Source organism: Dipodomys merriami, unplaced genomic scaffold (genome assembly GCF_024711535.1).
Source record: "Dipodomys merriami isolate MVZ:Mamm:240054 unplaced genomic scaffold, mDipMer1.0.p SCAF_12, whole genome shotgun sequence".
Lineage (NCBI taxonomy): Eukaryota > Metazoa > Chordata > Mammalia > Rodentia > Heteromyidae > Dipodomys > Dipodomys merriami.
The window spans coordinates 22,310,600-22,331,564 of NW_027202493.1; the positions used below are offsets into that span (position 1 = coordinate 22,310,600).

At 42.7% G+C, this 20,965-nt stretch overlaps 1 protein-coding gene across 1 annotated transcript; it reads right to left on the bottom strand.

Moving 5' to 3' along the window:
• Positions 1–4,343: 4,343 nt before the first annotated feature.
• Positions 4,344–8,952, bottom strand: Slc25a4 (solute carrier family 25 member 4). The gene is made up of 4 exons (XM_070016396.1): positions 8,710–8,952; positions 6,727–7,213; positions 6,011–6,151; positions 4,344–4,813 (listed from the first exon to the last, which is right to left on the bottom strand). The coding sequence occupies exons 1-4, from the start codon at positions 8,818–8,820 to the stop codon at positions 4,656–4,658; spliced, it is 897 nt and encodes a 298-aa protein (XP_069872497.1). The 5' UTR covers positions 8,821–8,952; the 3' UTR covers positions 4,344–4,655.
• Positions 8,953–20,965: the final 12,013 nt, after the last annotated feature.

Here is a 20,965-nt window from a genome sequence, read left to right on the forward strand (position 1 = left end):
TTTTCCATTGCTTCTAGTAGCATCAGGGGTATGAAATATATCTCAGGTTACTTAATATAATTAAGGATATGGCATGAAATTTGGCAACAACTGCAAGATCCCAACAACTTCCTACTGAGCAGCCTACTAGGTTTCCTCTTCCTTGATAAGCCTAGACTCCAGTGTTTGTCCCTCTGTCTCTTGAGCAGTTTCAGAATCTTTCAGCACTTTCTCAGCCTTTTCCATAGCAGGCAGAAACCCCATGTGGAAATTAGCTCACAATGCCAGACTCAACCTCAGGGTTTTCTTTCTCTTCTGAAACCTTGGCCCCATAATGTTCTGTGCTTCCTTAGCTTTTCAGTGCTATTAGCAGATTTGATTTTCATTTTAAATAATTTGAGCTCCATTTCTAAGCATTTTCTGAGAGAGCATTAGTTCACACTACCTACTCCACCAATATGGAAATCCCAGACCATTAATAAACTTAATTTCTGAAGATAACTCCTAGATCTTACAGCAAAATTTTGCTGAGTGATGTTCATCTTGAATCTAAAATTATCTACATAGCTGTCAAGTGAGTCAGTACCAACTCACCTCCCATGTCCCTGCTAAAATTGATCGTGATGGACTTGATTCTTTGTTCCTAGTTCCCATGGAGGCAGAAACCTACAAGTAATTCTTGTCTCTTTCCTCTGTTTACTTGCCTGTTAAACACCATCTAAGCCCTATATAGTAGTCCTCACATTATCCTGTTACAGCTTTGGAGCCATAATTATTGCTCACCTCCTATATGATCTCGTTGCCCCTCCCCCCATGTAGTCTCCCTACTACTGAGAAAGTATTAAAATGGAAATTTTACTCTGAACCACTACAAGTTGTGTTGTGGTATGACACAGAACATCCTCAGAAGAGCACACTAAGGGCTTTCTTATTTAGCCTCACCTGCAGCTTCCCACAAATACCTTTGAGAAAACTGGAGGCATCTCAACTCACTACCTGGGGTCTTATGTCATGCTGCATCAGTAACTGACCTCATGCCTCTTACATTCCTGTCATTACCTAGCTAATTAATACCTACTAAAAAGAGCTCCAGAATCACTGCCAGAAAACCTTTAGTCCCTAAGGTTCCCTAAAGATGTATTTCAGATGTATTTGACTATATCCTCAAGAGATAAGTATTCAAATAATGTAATGAAAAGGATGTTTCATACAACCATTCCTTTTGCTTTTTTTTTTTTTTTTTTGTCAGTTGTGGGGCTTGGATTTAGGGCTTGGGTGCTGTCCTGAGCTGCTTTTGCTCAAGGCTAGCACTCTACCACTTGAGCCACAGTGCCACTTCTGGTTTTTGAGTGGTTTTGAGTGCAGATAAGTTTCATGGACTTTTCTGCCTGAGCTGGCTTTGAACCATGATCCTCAGATCTTAGTAGTTAGGTAGTATGAGCCACCAGCACCTGGCTTCCCTTTACTCTTTCCCTCTTACTCCTGGGCTTCATATAAGACATTCTTAATTTGAGGAGAGACAATGTTGCCCTTACCTAACCAGATAACCTAGAAAGGGAGCTACTCCTTTTTTGCCTTATTCTTCCTCATTGTCTGGTCTTCCGCTCTTTTATATAGTCTTTTACTTTTCATATTCCTCCTGGTTATTTTTACTATTCAGTTAAAAGTTTTATCAACATTGGAGTCACCTTTTCTCAAGTGCTGCCTCTTGACTTCAGCTGCCTTCGGGTGTTTTTTTTCTTCTTCAAAACCAATATGACAAAATGTTGTCTTCAGGAAGAGCAGAAAAATAAGAGGAAGAATGTCAATGTAAACTACAATTTTTTATTATTTAAGGACTTGAACTTTGAATGTAAGGAAGCCGTATACTTTTGTCCATTGCACTATATGACTCAAATAAGCTTATCTGGCACTCACAGTAGTCTTTCAGGGTTCAACGTGTCATCAAAATGAGTTTCCTTTTCCCAAATTTTGCCTAGACTCTATGTGCTTTGTAGATGTTTTTCTTGCCCATTCTCACACTCAGCAGTTACTAAACACTTTCTATGTCCCAGGCACTCTTAAATACAAGTGTCCTTAGAGAGCTTTTCCTCCAAGACTTGCCCCTTTTGTGGTTATTCAGTATTTTATGGCTATTTATATTTGCTCAACACAAGTTGCTATGTGTTTTATAAAATTCAAGGAATGGAAGCAGCCATCCAGTTAACTGCAACTTCAGCACAAAGAATTGAGGCCAAAAGAAAAAAAGCCTAGTACTTTTACTCATTTAAAATTTAACTAAGATATAAAATGTCTAAAGGACAAACTACATGAGCAAAGGTCAAGAGTAGTGAGGACTATATTTAGGGAGAAAGCTTTTGGGGGAAAGGGACTTTATGAAAAATTCCCTGGGATAGGTTACCCAAGACATTCAATTTTTTTTTTTTTTTGGTCGGTTGTGGGGCTTGAACTCAGGGCTTGGGGACTATCTCTGAGCTCTTTTGCACAAGACTAGTACTCTACCACTTTGAGCCACAGCTACACCTCCAATTTTCTGGTAGTTAACAGGAGAAAAAATCTCATGGACTTTTTCCTGCCTGGGCTAGCTTTGAATTGTGATTCTTAGGTCTCAGCCTGTCGAGAAGTAAGGATTACAGGTGTGAGCCACCAGTGCCCAGCCACACTCAGTTCTAATTTGTTACTTTTAACATGAAGCCTTTTGTACAGTGGTGTTGATACAACAATAAAAGGAATCCTTGTCTGTGCCCCCTGCCAGATCATGGCATAGTATGAGAAGCTGGATTTTAGAAATTCCTGCTGAATGAAGTAGTTATAATGGAACTAACTCAGCAGGACTCCAGACAAAGTGCATTAGAGGTAACCTTAGCAGGAGAGGGAAGCCAGCATCTGGGACACATGCAGAATGTAGATGAGATGTATTTAATACATGTCTCTCATCTCCCATCCCCAATGCATGTCAGGCTGGATAGTTTAAAAGCTAGAAAAAAAAAAGACTCTTGGTTGGCCTGGGATGTCCAGTTTCCAGCAGTATTGCATGGTCTCTTTGTCCCCCTAAACCATTAAGTTTGAAAATACTTAAAGTCCTAGCTCTGCACTTAGATTCCCTGCATAAAAGAATTTGTCTTACTAGCCTGCGCTGCTGCTGTTGTCTGTCTATTAGCAGCAGTATTAAATCATTCCCATTCTAGAATAGCATGATGGACAGATACTTTCTCTTAGCTCTTTTAGCTTTGTTCATGCCCCTGGGTATCTACTAGGTGAGGTTGGATATAACATTAGATATGGTAAAGTCCTCAGGCCTTGATTATTGGGGTAAAACAAAAGCTGTTGGTATTTTCATGAGGCAGGAGTGAGTAAGATTTGGATACAATGTAAACTGACTTCTCCAGGTCTCAAAAAACTTACAGAAAAGTACTATGGGATACTTTGTATACCCAACTACCTAAATCTAAATTGTTTCAAGGAGTCTTTCCTATCATTCCCCTTGCCATTTTATCATACACCCACTTCTCTTTTATCCCAAGAGAGTTACTGTATCAAAATGCTATTTAACAATGCCATTTCACTCTCACCTCTGCCTTAAGCTTCTTTCTGGACAGAATGATTGATTGGCTTCTTTTTGTAATCTTCCACAGAAACTAGTCAGTATAAAGAACTCACTTGATAACTTGTGTTACAGACTGTTTTTATCACACACACCTGTCTGTGCTTTGATATCCTTACCCCTCAAGTTTATGGTATTAGGAGATGGTGCCTTTTGGGAGGTAATGAGGAGGGGCTTCATCATGCAAGTTAATTAGGTTAATAAACCTCCACAGAGTTCTCTGGTTCTCTTTGAATCTTGTGAAGATACCAGAAAAGATGGCTCTCCCACAACCCTACCATACTGGCACCTCAAACCATCTTCCCAGCTTCCGAATTGGTTTCATAAACCAGCTAGTACTTCGTTTTACCAGCCCAAACCAGGACAACTGATTTTTAATAACTACTTACTGTGTCCATTTGTTTTAAAATTCCAGGAATGGAAAAGTCTCCAAAAGGACTAAAACAGTACTTCCTTACCATACAAAATTATTTGCACATATGATTTAAAGTTTTTAGCACAATCTCAGAAATTCTATAGATTATATGAAAGTGTGAAAAATAAAGTATGACTATGGAAACATGATCTACGCCAATAGCAGTGTTGTGTGACAAGATAATGTGTCATTTGCTGAAGTTTTCATACCATAAAGCACCTAACACAGTATATAATATCTAACAGAAGCTTGTTCACTAATAAAATGAGTCACACTAGAAAATGTGCATTTAAGGTTTTGTGTTTGTAATCCATTTTGCAGTTAATAAGAACTCAATAGAGAACATGCATTAAGTGGTCTTTATTGATGATTCACATTCAGTTATTTCTTGATTATCAGTTCTTGAGTTAATTGTACAAGTATGATAAGTTATTTTCTATTTGCTGTGGGAATTTAAGTGTAAAATAAATATAAAATACACTTGTGGTTTAATGAATGGTCAATGAAGCACTTTTTTTTTCTTAAAGTATTCTTGATGGCCTGGTTTTATCCCAGATCTGTCTTCTTATTTCCCCAGGAATAGTTGATTAAACCACACAATGGATCTGTTTGTGAACCAAGTTCACTGTGAGCCAGTGAACTTGAGTTTTAATCATATTAGACATATTTCTTGATCTCATCATACAATACCAATACAAAAGCACCACCCATGCCTCTCAACACATTGGACCAGGCACCTTTGAAGAAAGCTTTCCCTCCTTCATCTTTTGCAATCTTCCTCCAGCAGTCAAGTGTCCCCGTGTACATGATATCAGCTGTGGAGACAAATGTAGATCAGGGCTCCATACAGTTGGCAGTTTTATAAGTAAGCTCCAGATTTTCCAACATGCAATTGGATAACTTCCTCACATAATTCTTTGTCATTTCTACCTTTCTGACTTAAGGTCATTTAAGACATGAGGCCACCAACTAGTTTGTACAGTCAAAAAGTAGAGCAGGATAAGAGCAAGGGGGAATGGATCTATGAAACCATGTAGCTGCTATGTTGTTCTTTTTTGTACTAGTCCTGAGTCTTGAACTTAGGGTTTGTGTCCTGTCCCTGAGCTTCTTTTGCTCAAGATTACCACTTGAGGCACACCTCCACCTCCAGCTTTTTATTGTCTTCTAATGCAACCCACAGACATCAGCCTCCTGAGTAGCTAAGATTACAGCTATGACCCACCAGCACCTGATGTGGCTTTTACTATGGATAAGAAGACTACACCTATTTATACTGCCCAAGTTGATATAACTGAAATAAAAGACTGTAATCATTGAATTGAGCCATATGAATCTGCCTAACATTCAGTATTTTCTTTTATAACTGCAATTTCATCTATAAAAGTTCAACTTTTTGGCTGGGAATGTGGCTTAGTGTACAGTGCTTTCAAAACAAATTAACAGTGCTTCAGGCCATCTCTCACCCACCTAAAAACACCCTATATAGCCTGCATGAAGCAATTCTTTTTAAAATTAATTAGCAAATATCTCCTTACCCTTTGTTTCTGCCTTATAGCAGTTAGAGTAAGAGTTAAGGTCTAAATACTACTACTTAGTTTCACTTTTTTTTTTATGAAGATGTTTTAGTGGCCATTTTAGTTTCACTTTTAAATAGCTCATTTTTGATGTTCTATCAGCTCTTTAATAAAAAAATTCTATTCTGTAAAGGCTTTTTTTTTTTTTAATAGCAGGAGGGATTATAGTCTTTCAAGATTTTTTGTGTGTGCATGCTGAACTATAGCTTGAACTTGGGCCCTCCCACTCTCCCTTAGCTTTTTCCCTCAAGACTTCCACTTCCTGGTTTTTGGAGATGAGTCTCTTGGGTTTGTCTAGGCTGGCTTCAAACTGCGATCCTCAGATCTCAGCCTCCTGAGCTGAGCGTGAGCTACCAGTGCCTGGCCTAAGTTCTTACTGCTGATTAGTTGAGGAAAATAAAAATCAAGAAGATTCACATTAATAAAGATCATACTTACCCCCTTTCCGGCCAGACTGCATCATCATTCTACGACGAACAGTGTCAAAGGGGTAGGACACCAGCCCTGCAACTGCGGTCACACTCTGGGCAATCATCCAACTTACGATAATGTGCACATTCTTGGGGTCAGGCAACATACCTGTGAACAGAGCCAAGAAGACAAGCAGTTATCAGGTGACTGCTCTCAGCAAAAAAAAAAAAAAAAAAAAAAAAAAATCAGGTGGATGTGGAGCTGTGGCTCAAGTGGTAGAGTGCTAGCCTTAAGCCAAAAAATGCCAAGGGACAGTGCTCAGAACCTGAGTTCAAGCCCCTCTACCAGCACACACACCAAAAAAGAAAAGAAAGGAAGAGGCTACTGCACCTCCTCTACCTGCCCTTCCAAAAGAACCCTCTCTACCCTCTCTGATCCAGCCAGAGTTCTGCTTGTTGAAGTTGCTTCATGTTAAAATAGGTAACTGATGCAGCTGTGTCAGGAAGGAATTCAGATCCCAGTCTCCCTTGCTGACTTATTCAAAGCCAGAGTATATGTCAGTAGGACACAAAACATTGTTTACTCATTCACATGTCCAGGCCATATCTGTGCCCTTCTCATGCAGAACCCTGAGTCTGGCCCAGAGATGAGGAAGAACAGAATAAATCTAGTCTTTTGTGTTATAGCATCCTCTCCCCCTCCCCTCTTCCCTCCCTGCTCCCACCCCGGGGACCCTCTCTCACCCTTGGCCGTATCATACACTCCGAAGTATGCAGCTCTGTAGATAATGATGCCCTGGACAGAGACGCTAAAGCCCTGGTAGAGCCCCTTCAGGCCATCGGACTTGAAGATCTTGGTAAGACAGTCGCCCAGCCCATTGAACTCGCGCTGGGAGGCGCCCTTGCCCACATCAGCGGCCAACCTGGTCCTAGCGAAATCCAGAGGATAGACAAAGCAGAGGGAGGTCGCCCCAGCTGCCCCACCGGAAGCCAGGTTACCGGCAAAGTAGCGCCAGAACTGCTTATGCCGATCGACACCCCCCAGGAAGATCTGCTTGTACTTGTCCTTGAACGCGAAGTTGAGAGCTTGGGTGGGGAAGTAACGAATCACATTGGCCAGGTTACCCCTCCAGAAGGAGAGAAAGCCCTGCTCCTTGGGGATTCTCACGACACAATCCATGATTCCTTTGTACTGTTTCTCAGCACTGATTTGTTTGCTAGCATGCTGGACCTGGAGGAAGAGAAGGGAGGGGGGAAGTGGCAGAGGACACACAAGGTCAAGAGAAGGGTACAGGAGAAAAAGGGTTTCTACTTCCTTTTTAAGACAAGGTCTAGCTATGTAGCCCAGCTCAGCCCCTTGTTTCAGCATCAGGACTGCTGGGATTAGAAGCATGGGTCACTACACCCCTTCCGGCCTCCCCTCTTCACTCATTTCCAAGAGACAAAATAAACTCAATTTCCTTTTGAAAAACATCCATCAATATATGTAGCCATATTTACATACATATTAAACACTGGCCTACTGTGTCTGAAAAAGTATCCAAATATCAAACAGGCATTGAGAATATGCAAATAAGCACATTAGTTACTGGGATAACAAGCCAAAAGGTCCAAGTCTGCCTCAGTTATCAGGGCACTGAAGAGAAAACTTCTCCTCAAATAAACTGGAAAGCTGATTTAATCGGGTAAAGATAGCCATGCATTTAATCCATTTTTCCTAAGGGTTTACTGGGAGCTAGACATTGCCTTCAAAGGACTCCTGGTTACCAAACATGTGACAATTCCTCAGTGTTACTCTGCTCTTCTAGAGCAGAGGGCCTTTCCGTGGTAGATGCTCTAATATGGAGAATAAACCCCAGGAGGCATTAGCGCCTGAAATCTTTCAAGCAGATTATCCAAGTCATCAATCGGTAGAATTTGTAGCTTGTAGCGGTTGTAGGTGATTTATTGTTCCCTCCTCCCGACGCCGGCCATTTTAACGCCCAAATTAGGCTGTTCTTCATTGAGCAGCACCTGCCTTTTGGGCACTTAAAGAAGGGGAAAAAAAACCCAAAAAACCAAAAAAAAAAAACAAAAAAACCCCACAGTGACCAGGCAGAGGAGAAAAACGATTTGGAGACAGGATGAGTAAGGTGATCTGAAAACTATGTCTTTATCTCCCAACGCCTTAAGTTTTTCTTCATCCACAAAATGGAGGATGATTCTTATCTTACAAAGCTAGCATAAAATGGACCGAAATATGCGTCCACCAATATATAGCACAGTACATGGGCACAGGCGAGCTCTCAGGTAGTGATGATTGGTTTATTAGAAAAGGTGATTGCAGATAAGGATGTTGGGGGGGGGGGAGGAAATCAAAAGATGACGGGGCTCCGCTTAAGAGGCCTGGCTGGCATGGAATCCTAGGGCTGTCCCCGGCGCAGGATCTGGCGTCCCTGTAAACCGACTCCGGATGGGTTTCCATATATAGCCACCCGAACGCTGGGCGCCACCCGACACCAGCAATCTGCCACCGACGCCGGGCCTGCATCTACGCAGAGGGCACCTTCCCCTTGGTGTAGGCCAGGCGCCTGAGGCCTAGCACAGATTTGCTGCAGCAGCCCGCACCCTACGTCACCGCGGCTCGCGCCGCATCCCCCGGCACCCTGCCCGGCCAGTACCCCGCCCGGCCCGCACCCCCGCTCGCTGCATCCGCGCCCCGGCACCTGTGCCAGCTGTTGTCCTTACCTGCAGCAGCAATTTGACCCTCTCGATGGGGGCGACTGCAGTTTTGGAGACGGCGGCGGCGATGCCACCTGCCAGGAAGTCCTTCACGAAACTTAGCGCCTGATCACTCATGATGACAGCCGGGCACACACAGTCAGTCTGCAAGGAACCGCGCGCTCTGGCTCTGGCTCTCGCCTACGCCCTGACCAGGCACCGCCACGCCGTCCCCGGCTGCACAGTCCCTGCGCGGTGCAAAGGGGCCGATCGGCCGGCTGCAGTCCGCCTTTTATAGTCCCCGCCCGGCCTCTCGCGAGAGAAGGAGGATTCGGGCGGTGCGCGCAGTGCGCATTGGCTGGGCTGGTGAGTGACACCCACTCTTCGTCCCGGCTTTGCAGAGGGCATTGGGGGCGAATGCGCTTCCGGGAGGAGGTAGGGGTGGGCTGGGGGGCTGTGCTTACAGCTGGGGACGTTTAAAGGGCAAATTCATTTTATCAGTCCCAGCAAGCACAGGGAACACGGTGTCTCTCTGCAGCCTGTGGCCGCTAGTATTTATAGCACCAGAAGGCTTATCCGGGGGCCGACCTGGGGACAGTCTCTGGAGCAAGGCTTTCTTTAACCCCGGAGCCTTTCCTGGACGCCATCCCGACCAAGAGATCGCAGGCCTTCCCTCCTCTCCCCCTTTTCGTAAAGGCGTTCCTCACTACAATGCATTGCCTGGGTTTGGGGACCTTCAGAGCTGTGCGCCCTCACAAATAAATTAGGATCCGGAGGATCCGGTATAAATCCTGCTGTCACTTGATGGTGGGGTTGCCTCATGTAATCTGGCAACCTACTGCCTTCCACTTCGCTTCATTCATTCTGGTACCGAGTATCGATGTGGCGAAATGCCCAGGCGTTTGCCACTGGGTAGTTTTAGTAAATAGGTGCAAGTGGTGTGTGTGTGTGCGCGCGCGCGCGCGCGCGTACACACACACACACACTGTGACACACAGCCTGATGACTTTTAAGAAAGGACTGTCATACATCTGTGTCTGTCATACATCTCGTAGTTCACAAGTAAGGTACTACCTCAATGGAAAGTCAGCACATACCTGGGCAGAACGTCATTAGGAGCTGGCACCTTCTTAAAGATCATAGAGCTGTACAGCCTTTCAGAGAAGGTCGAATTCTTGGCTAAATTTGCCTCTTTCGTTGGCAGCTGGGGGGTCCCAGAGACGTGATCAAGTCCCAAGAAATTTATTGCTATGATGATGATGATAATTGATGATGTTCTGGTTTTAGGGCTTGAACTCAGGGGCTGGAGGTTGTCCTTTATCTTTTTCCACTCAAAGCTGGCTCTCTACCCCTTGACCCACAGCTCTACTTCCAGCTTTTTGCTGATTAATTGGAAATAAGAGTCTCTGGGACTTTTCTCTCCCAGCTGGCTTTGATTCTTAATCCTCTGATCTCTGCCTCCCGAGGAGCTAGGATTACAGGTGTGAGCCATCCATACTCAGCTTGCGATTATTTTATTTTATTTTATTTTGGTCCAGTGGTGGGGCCTGAACTCTGGGATTAGGCGCTGTCCCTCAGCTCTTCAGCTCAAGGCTAGCACTCTACCACTTGAGCCACAGCGCCACTTCCGGCTTTTTTTTCCTGCTTATGTGGTGCTGAGGAATCGAACCCAGGGCCTCAAGCATGCAAGGCGAGCGCTCTACCACTGAGCCACCTTCCTAGCCCCTTTATTTTATTTTTTATATTCACATGAACTTAACTTTTCCTCATCCCTTCTTTTAAGACAGTTGGAATAACCATACAGATTTTCAAATTCTGCTTTTCCTACCATGAGTGCAATTCAATTTTAATCTCTCAATCTGTTTCCCTGCCACATTCCCTAATGTTTATCTGTACATCTACAATAATTACTCATTTTTGCACAATTTTTCATGCCTGCTGGCACCCTGGCAGCATCATGCTGGCAGGCCTCATGCTAGGTGTGTATGGAGGCACAGCTGTGTGTCATTCTTGGCCTAAAGACTTAAGTAGAGCAGAGGTCATGAGATGGCAGGACCGTGGAGGATATGCATTTACACAAGGTTGAGGCAGGCTAGAGTTTGGACCAGGTGAGAAGTATGAAAGCTTGGAACTCTTGCAAAATTGGCAGAGGTTGAACAGAGACACAGGCAAACAAAAGTGGGCATGCATGCATTCATGCAACAAACATTTGTAGAGCATTTATTGTGTAATAAGGATAAAATTGGATAGTGTAGATTCAATGTAAGTAAAATATGAGTCTTCTTTATGGAAAAAAAAAACCTTGTTGTTCAGTGTGCCTGTCACTTATTTTGACTAATTTTCTGAAGAGATTCCCATGGATAACTTGATCAACCTGTTAGTCCTTTTCACTTATAATGGCATATTGCATCCTACTTTCTTAATACTGAACAGTAGCTTGAGCTGCTTTCCTTTAATTGTCCATTAGAGTTTTTATTTTTATCGTAAAAATCAAACACTCTTGAAAACATTTTGCTTTTCTCCCTTTAATTTTTAATCCCATATATCCCCAAGGTTGAATGCATAGGTTAAATACTTTTAAGGTTTTACAACTCCTTCTCTATATTGAGAAATTGCTTTGTAAATGTAGAGTCATCAGTATGAATGATGTGCTCTTCTTCCCCTAATACTGGCTTCAAAAAAATTATGTCTATTATTAAAAACCAACATGGTTGTCACTCAACTATGAGTTTTTGTCCTTCAAAAAAGTGTATCTTTTAAATTATTTTTGCCATCTTTAGTTCTAATGTGCACCCTTAATGTGCTATGAGGTTGCATCTATTTTATATTATTCAATTTAAATTGGCAGGATTTCCCTTTTGTACAAAATTTTAATCTTCTAAGAGAGTAAAAGAATTTATATTAACAATCCTTTATTATAGTTGGTCAGTAAATATGTATTTAGTATTTCTTTTGTTGTTTTCTTTTTGATATTTTTCTTGTTACATTGTTCCATCAGTATTATTTATTCATATATGAACAGATCTGTATTATGAAGATATACTCCATGTTTCGGTATAAATATGGTTCTCATACAGATACATTAATCTATTTTCTTTTTCTTTTGGAAGAAAAAGACTTTTGGTTGTAAGATATCTACATGATTTATGGTATGGAGATATGGAGACAATTTCACTTTTGTTTTGTACCATTCTTGGGGAATCCCAGCACTAATTCTTTTTTCTTCTTCTTAGTGAATGTATTGATTGATTTACTTTTGATGTTGTTTTGTTTGCTTAGCATAAATTACTTGTATAAAAGGGGTTTCATTTCAACATTTCTGAGCCTTTTTACTTATTGCACTAATTCTTCAGTAGATATTTTTTGTGTTTTTATTTCAGCACCAGTTCTTTTTTTTTTTTTTTTTTTTTTTTTGCTGGACGTGGGGTCTGAACTGTGGGCCTGGGCACTGTCCCTCAGCTCTTCAGCTCAAGGCTAGCGCTCTACCACTTGAGCCACAGCACCACTTCCAGCTTTTTCTGCTTATGTGGTGTTGAGGAATCGAACCCAGGGCCTCATGCATGCAAGGCAAGCACTCTGCCACTGAGCCACCTTCCCAGCCCCAACAGCACTAGTTCTTAAGTAGATACTTTTCCTTTCCATTATTTCTCATATGCTATTAATTCTAATTTGTCACATATGAAATTCTTTTTTTATATGAAATTCTTATAAAAGCTTTAGTTTATGAATTCTTCATGCAATGGCATATTTACTCGGTCTTTTGTTTTGTTTGTGGTCATTGTTGTATTCAGGTATTGCTATGTTGGCCAGTTATGGTGGCATACATCTGTAATCCTTGGGGCATGGGGTCCAAGGCCAGCCTGGGCAAAATGCACATGAGACTCCATCTCAAACCAGTAAAAGTTAGGCATGGTGGTATGTGATTGTTTTCTAAGCTATCTGGAAAGGGAAAGCCAGAAGGTTGGTGGTCTAAGCCAGCTAAGCCATAAACACAAGGAACACCCCCCCCCATTTGAAATATAACTAAGGCAAAAACAGATTGGGCATAGCTCAAGTGGTAAAGCTTCTGCACAGCAATTGCAAGGCCTAGAGTTCAAATCAGGATACAGCCATAAAACAAACATTTAAAGAAGATAAAAAGATTTGTCTATTTGTATGCCTGGATTTTTTTTTCCCCCATCAGGTTTCTCAAGTATTTAAATATCACCAGAAGATTTTTAACAAACACTTAAATTAACATATTGACCCAGGCAGTATTGTCATCTTTGTTACACTCAGTTGTACCTGGTTCTTTCTGTATTTTCTGTGTAGATGATGTCATATTTTGCCTTGGCTTTTCTCCAGTTGTCCTGCTCTGGTAGGGGAGGGGGAACTACACCCAGAATCCTTTTTTTTGTTTGTTTTGGGTCCGGTCATGGGGCCTGACTCTGGGCCTGGGTGCTGTCCCTCAGCTCTTCAGCTCAAGGCTAGCACTCTACCATTGAGCCACAGCGCCACTTCCAGCTTTTTCCTTTTCGCTTATGTGGTGCTGAGAAATCAAACTCAGGGCCTCAGGCATGCAAGGCAAGCGCTCTACCACTGAGCCACCTTCCCAGCCCCTACACCCAGAATCCTTGACCAAAGGTTTCCTGGAAGCCCAGGTGGACACTGTCCTCTCCTTCCATGGTCTTTCTCAGGAAAGAGAGGCCTCAGATGCCCTCGGGAACATGGGCTGCCTGTGGTCACAAGGTGCGGGTATCGCTTACACAGGCCAGGGAGAAGGGAGAGAATAGTGTGTGCAGACCATGTGTCTCCCGGCCAGTGTCTATCTCCAGTGGACTTCTGCCAGCTGGAGAAAGAGCAAGGTCTCTAGGAGAGAAGGGCAAAGTGTGCTTTCAAATGTAGCATGATGTCTTGGGGGCCAGGCACAGGGTCTGTAGAAATGAGAATAGGACACGAAGCCAGACTTTGTCATTTTCACTGGAAGCTTATAACAATTAATCTCTTGTGCTAAGTGGGAAAGGAAAGCATTAGGAGCTGCCAAAGAGTAAAAAAAAAACCCAAGAACTAAGAAACACACTTAAGGACTTGGTGGTGGGGATAATGTGATGCTTATGTGTAGATGGACATCTACAATCAGACTACACTGCATGGTGATTTTCAGCATCAGAACATCAGAACATGTATATTTTGATTGGCTGGGTTGACATAGACTGGTTCACAGGCTGCACTGCTCTGGAAAGATAAAACAAAATAGATGACTATTTTTTTCATCATTCTTGCTCAGAGTAGCTTAATGAAGGAGAACATTATATGATGATTATATAATAATATTAATAACCTATTTATTATAATAAAAACCATATTATAATAAAATTCTATTTAATAATTACAAAGATGTTATATTTTATAATATAAAATTATATTAAAATGTAAATATAAATATATTAATCTTAGATGTTATATGTAAGATAGTATATAATATTTATAATATGTAAAATGTAACAAATTCACTTATAATCAAATGCCTTTATGTAAGTTATTTGCTAAATACCAGATTCACAGCTGGGAGCCGTGGCTCATGTCTGTAATCTTAGCTACTTGGGAGGCTCAAACCAGAGAGATCCTAGTTAGAGGTCAGCTAGGGAAAAAATAAAACTGTGTGAACTCATTTCAACCAGTAAAAAGTTAAGCACAATGGTACACACGTCATCCCAGCTACACCAGAAGCATAAAAAGGAGAAACGTGGTCCAGGGCAGTCCTGGTATAAATGCAAGACCCTATTCAAAAAGTAAAAGCAAGCTGGGGGGCAGGTGGCTCAAGCCTGTAATGCTAGCTACTCAGAGGCTGAGATCTGAGGATTGCCTTTCAAAACCAGCCTGGGTAGGTCCATGAGACTTATCTCCAATTAACCACCAGAAAACTGAAAGTGGTGCTGTGGCGCTAGCCTTGAGCTGAAGAGTAGAGGGACAGTGCCCAGGCTCAGAGTTCAAGTCCCATGACTGACAAAAAAAAAATTAAAAAAAGCAAATTAAAGGCTGAGGGGCATTATTCAAGTAGTAGAGCATCTGCCTAGCAAGCACAAGGCCCAACCACACCAAGAAAAAAATAAACAAATGAATAACAAACAATAACGGGCACACACTACATACACATCTTGCAGAAATAATGATGTTTAATGTAAAATTTTTCAACCACTGATGGTTAGCTAAGGCCAAGTGAAATTATAAAGCTGCAACGTGTGTCCTTTATAAACCTCTATCATTTATTCCACAAGCTTTACTCTTCAGTGGGTTCCGTTGGGTATCCATTTTTCTCTTAGTCTGTGAACCACTTGTACCTAACTCATTCACTCATTTTTGTCCTTTTCGTCTTCTTACAAGCATTGTTGGATGTCTACTCTGAACCCCAAATGTTCTGTAGGTTCTGGCACTTGAACCCAGTACCCTATACTGCTCAGGAAAGTAAGTCACAGCACTGACGAAGCACCTATGACAGGAGCAGGCAGTCGGTGTGCCCACAAAGCTACCCCAATTTCAGTGAAAGAATGTTTCAAGCAAAGGCCCTGGTGCTTCTGGGTAAATGTGCTTCTTGAATGTGTTACCTCAGTCAGTACTTAAAATGTTTATTGATTTTTCTTTAGTCTATGGAATCAATTGCAAGTAAAAAGTACTCTTTTTTTGAACCAGCACACATATGAGAGGGTTTTCACAGTGACATTTCCATACCTGTATACAATGTGTCCTGACCAATCTCACCTCATCTACCACTCTCCCTATCCCAGCCCCCTTCCCAAAACAACCTCAATATATTTTGTGTGTTTACATATATACTAACCTACAGAAGCTGTATTCATCCTCCTTCACCCTGTTCCTTAGCTCTCCTCCCTCCTGCTGGCATCCCCCCTCCTACTTCCAAACAGAGCCCATTTACTTCGTCATTCTTATAAATGACGAACAAAAAGGCTTGTGAACAAAAATTGGAGCCTAGGTATTTAAAGGAAGAAATGGGAGCAAAGGTGGTGTAAGGTCCGCCCTGGGGAGGCTAGGCAGACTCCTCCCTCCTCTTGGCTAAGTCTCCGCCCTGTGTCACCTAGGTAACTGGCACACCTGGAGCCAGGCACCTCCCCCTCTTCCAAGGTCAAGTCCTGAGCCATCTTAGGTCACACCTCCCATCTGACTGGGGGAGGGTCCCAGGCCCTGAGGTCACTCAGAATCCAGTGCTACCGGGCCTTCCCTCACCCGGCTACACCTTCTCCCCGCCCCTTCCCTAGTTCAGGCCGAGTAAAACAGCCCTGCAGCCCATTTTGATCTCCACCATGCCTGGGGAGGGCAGGTTCTTCATAAATGAACTTCTCTCTCCTGCCTGAATACCACGTGGTGTTCTCTTTATCGGCTACCCAATTAAGCCTACCTATTTAATTTACCTAACGGGTGGAGGGTGGGAAATACAATCCAGAGGATTTCCTGGAGAAATCGAGTCAGGATAGCCATTGGTTGTGGGAAGCAAGGGAACCTGGTGGCTCCACAGCCCCTCCCCCAACACACGCAACCCCAGCCATTCTTCAATCCCTAATCTCTGCACACAATATCCAATAGTCCAGCCAATGTTTTATTTTATGGCACTATTAATATATATGATACATAGTTTTATAGCATATTAATCATACCTATGGTGAAAGATATGCATATAAATTAGTATATGTGTGTCTATATACACACAAATGAAATAAAGCTTCTCACCACATTTGTCATGACCTTCACTATGGTCATCTTCTGGAGAATGAAGCCTTCACTTGCTTGGCCCTCACATGATTGATTTTTCATCCATCTTATTTACCACTTTTATGAAACACTTGCTCTATAAGCCAATAACAAATGTTGTCAGAGATGGTTTTTGTGAGTTTTTTTTCCCACCATCTGTACTGTTGGAGAACAGTATTTTGCTTTTCTAAAGTGTGAGTGTTTTGAATAGCTTCCTTTCTTCGATCGTTCCTTCCTTCGTTCCTTCCTTCCTTCTTTTCTTTCTTCCTTCCTTTTCCTCCCTTTCTCCCTCCCTCCCTCCCTCTCCCTTCCTTTGTCCCTCCCCCTCTCTCTTTCTCTTTCTTTCTCCCTTCCTTCCTTCCTTTCTTTCTTTCTTTCTTTCTTTCTTTCTTTCTTTCTTTCTTTCTTTCTTTCTTTCTTTCTTTCTTTCTTTCTTTCTTTCTTTCTTTCTTTCTTTCTTTCTTTCTTTCTTTCTTTCTTTCGCCCCAAGACACTTTCTCATAGTGTCAGCTAGACATTCAGTGGCAATACCACAGGAAAAAGAAAAAGACTCAGAGGTTACAAGCCCTAGAAAGGAAGATGGTAAACAGAAGGAAAAGAATGAGACTTTCGTCTGGAACCCTGAGAAAGAAGGTCTCTGCATTCTGCCCCAGCCCCAGAAGATGGCATGGTATGCACCAGAGTGGAAATGGCTCTCTGGCGATTGGTACAGAGGTCCCAGGCAGCCCAGTGGAGTGAGTAATCCAGGAGCCGGAGAGCAGGAGGGCAGGAGAGGGAATCTCAGGCACCTGCAGTTTTGCCTGCAGGCACAGAGGACTTTGGACGACCTCGCAGCCCCACTGAATTTCTCCTGCCACCGTGTGTTTGCTGGAGCAGCAGAATAACACTTGGTTTCCAAGGACACCAAGGTTGGCTGAAAACAAGCCAGACCTGAAGTGCCTGGTAGCTAGAAGTAGGAAGTGTCAGAAATGACCTTGATGGAGCAGTGACTGAAGACGACGAGGAAGAAGCAGCTGGTGCTGGCATAGGCAGATCCACACCACTGCCTTCCGTCCTGAACACTACAGACATCTCGACGTCAGATACTGTCCACTGAAAAGAACAAGAGAAAACGAGAGGTAATTTCTGTCACCTCTTGGCAGAACGAAGTCCGTTAAGAGAAATTAAATTGCCTTGCACAGCTGAGTGTGTAGATCAATATTTGTTTTGCTGTATTCTTCTTTGTGAAAAATATCACACTAGAGACATATTCAGATTTTTTAAAAGCTCTGTAGTGTTCCTCTCCCTATCTAGAACATTTCATTTGATGTTACTGAGACTTGAATTCAGGACCTTGGGCTTAATAAGGAAATGCTCTACCACTTGAGCTACTGTACCAGCCCAAAATGTATTTCTTAGAAGACTCAGATATGTGAGAGAGAGAGAGAGAGAAAATTTTGGAATGCTAAGTAACTTCAGGGCAATTTCTCTATGAATCTCTATGAAATTGCATGTATGGAGACTATATATTTCTATTAAATAAACTAAATAAATGAAACCACAAATGGCTCTTTTCATGTATAAATTCTGTGATACCTTAAGTGTGTAATTGCTCAAAACTTGTTCGATGGAAATACCACACTTCAACTTCTAGTGCAAGAGTTCTCAATTTTTCCAATGATGAAGTATATAGAACCCACTATAATTTTTGTGTAACACTGTGAAGTGTGGATATGTAAAATTTCACTATAAAATTACAAATGGTGTGTTAGCAGAAATATGCTTTTCTGAAATCTATATCTGCCATAGCAAAAATCACAAATACTTTATTATTACATTAATTGATTTCTCTTTCATTATTGTAAGGCTTTGATGTAAAGGCATGTTACATCTTTTGGTGAATTTAATTGCTTATCATTTAATTGCTTATCACTTGTGTCCCATTGCTTATCAGTTGTGTCCCATTTTATCTGTAGCATATTTTTTTGTCTTAAAGTTTATTTTTCCCATAAAGTAATAGAACAATAGCTATTTTCCTTGGTTAGTGAGATTTTTTTCTATCACTTTACTTCCTACCATTCTAGGTAACCCATTTTATCGTGGTGGTGGTGGTCTTCTTCCTCCCCCCCCCTCCTCCTCCCCCCCCTCCTCCTCCTCCTCCTTCTCCTCCTCCTCTTCTTCTTCTTCTTCTTCTTCTTCTTCTTCTTCTTCTTCTTCTTCTTCTTCTTCTTCTTCTTCTTCTTCTTCTTCTTCTTCTCTTCTTCCTCTTCTTCTTCTTCTTCTCTAGATTGGTATGATTTTAAACACTTTAGATCCATTTCCACTTGTTATGGACTTGAAAAATGTATGGATTCAAAGTGACCATGGCCATGCTAGGTCAACCACTATGTGTTTCTGAGTTACACATCAAAGAGCTTTAACTGTTATTTAAAAGCTAGTAAATCCAATGCTGTTACATAAAGGCTACTACTTTGCTATTTTCCAGGCTGTTTCTCTTGGACACCGACCCTGATGCCCATTTTATACATTAGAGCAGTAAACAATAAAGCAAATGGATAAGAAAGTGACACACTTGTCAAACACTCAAAAATTCAGCTCTATACTGTTTGAAATTAGTTACATTGTTTAACGTAGCCACTAGAGGGAGACAATGTACAGCTATCTTCAAACGTTGTTTCAGTTTTTGTTTTGGGTTTCTCATTTTTATTTTAAATCTGTCAACAGCCAGGCATGGTGGTGGGATATGGTATGCAATCCCAGCTACTCCGTGTTAGGTAAATTAAATAGATTTACTTAAAAAATAAAAATAAATAAATAGGTTTACTTATGTAGCCGATGAAGAGAAAACACCATGTAACATATTTAGGGAGGAAGAGAAGTTTATTCCAAACTGCTTGTCCCCGCCTTGCATGGTGGAGACCACATGGCCAAAACGGGGGTGGGGGGTAGGGGTGGGGGGGGAGAAGGTGCGGACAGGTGTGGGAAGGTGAGGCCACACCGGATGCGGATGTGACCTCAGGGCTGTGACCCTTCCCCTGTCCGGTAGGAGGCGTGCTGGGGGCGGCCCAGGATGTGACCTTGGAGGAGGGGTGACGGGCCTCCAGGTGTGCCAGTTGCCTAGGTAACGCAGGCACTGGGCGGAGACTTTAGCCAAAAGGAGGGAGGAGCCTACCCCGCTTTCCCGGGGGGCGGACCTTACACTCCCGGAGGCAGAGACCAGAGGACGGTGACTTCAAGGTTAGCCTAGGCAGTTGGTGAGACTACTTCAGATACAATACCAAAAATGGGCTGAAAGTAATGGCTGAAGACGTTGCCTGGCACGTTGTTTGGCCTTCGTTTGCCCAACTAATGAAAACTTATACTAATAAAGTGAAAGCCTCCCTCTGTACATGTAAGACTTACAAGTGCAGCCTCAAAAGACACTGGACCACAAAGGACTAAAGTACCCGGTGCACACCATTTTTCTGATTTACACCAGATAGAATGGGATGGTTTGCTAGGTATATAGAAAGAATTGGTCTACCTTCAGATTAACTCTTTCCTCGTAGTTCCTTCCCCTGCCAGGCCCTATTCTGGGTTCTGAGAAGCGCCGGCCTCTGTAATTGGAGGCGCCACAGGCCCAGTCCCCTTCCCCAGACACCAGCACAAAAGGGTGGACACACCACTCGAGGTCTCCAGGTCAGGGACAACCAGGCAGGAGCTGGTCCTCTGCCGGCTCCTGGAGCCTGCCGCAGAGGAGCTGGGTGCTGGGCCCCATGGCCCTGCCAGATGTGGTAGAAGTCTGTGTTCTGCATTTTTTCCCTTCTCTGGGAACAAACCCTTGGTGAGGCTCTTCCCAATGATGCAGTGCGGCAGACCGGGTTCTGTCGGGACGACAGAGGATACCTAGGGGAGGAACCTGGAATAGGATGGGGAGATGGCAAACAGACAACTCACACACATTAGGAGTGGATGCTGAGTGCTGAGTGCTGAGTGCTATTTAATGCAGAGGATAACAAACTTTTATAACAGAAGTCTTCATAAGAAAAGGGCAAAAGGTTATACAATCTTGCTACAGGGCTTCATTCTTTGGATGGTCACCAGCTGGTCCCCTGAAAGGGCAAAAGTTTACACAATCTTGCTGCAGGGCTTCATTCTTGGGTGGTCACCAGCTGGTCGCCTGAAAGGCACTTGTTTCCGGCTTATCTCTAAGAAATATAATGGGTTTCGACGTTTGTCACCATCTCACCATTACCTTATTTCTATAGAGGCCTTAATTATCCCATAAGATCTTTCCTGTTCCTTCTTTAACAGTAAGGTCACGGAGGCCTAGATCTAGCAAGTCTCTTAGTAAATGAGAGTACCAGGAAGTTCTTTCTCCTAAGTAGTTATCTCCGCAATTGCCATACATTCCTTCTGTTCTAGCCGCGCCTATAGCTTCTTGCAACTCTCTTACAAACAATTCCTTCTGCTGGAGTGACTTCGTGAAACCCCCAATACTTTTATATTTGCTTATGGCTTGTCTACTAGCCTCCATAAGAGGGGTTTCAGGGTAGCACTTAACTCTGGTGAGTTAGTCATA

Bases quoted from the DNA above. Each gene is read 5' to 3' on its own strand.
- Slc25a4 (XM_070016396.1), bottom strand. From the start codon at position 8,820: ATGAGTGATCAGGCGCTAAGTTTCGTGAAGGACTTCCTGGCAGGTGGC. The intron at 7,214-8,709 runs GTAAGGACAACA...CTCTTCCTCCAG, and splicing joins GGGTCAAATTGCTGCTGCAG to GTCCAGCATGCTAGCAAACA. The intron at 4,814-6,010 runs GTAAGTATGATC...TTGTCTCCACAG, and splicing joins GCAGTCTGGCCGGAAAGGGG to CTGATATCATGTACACGGGG.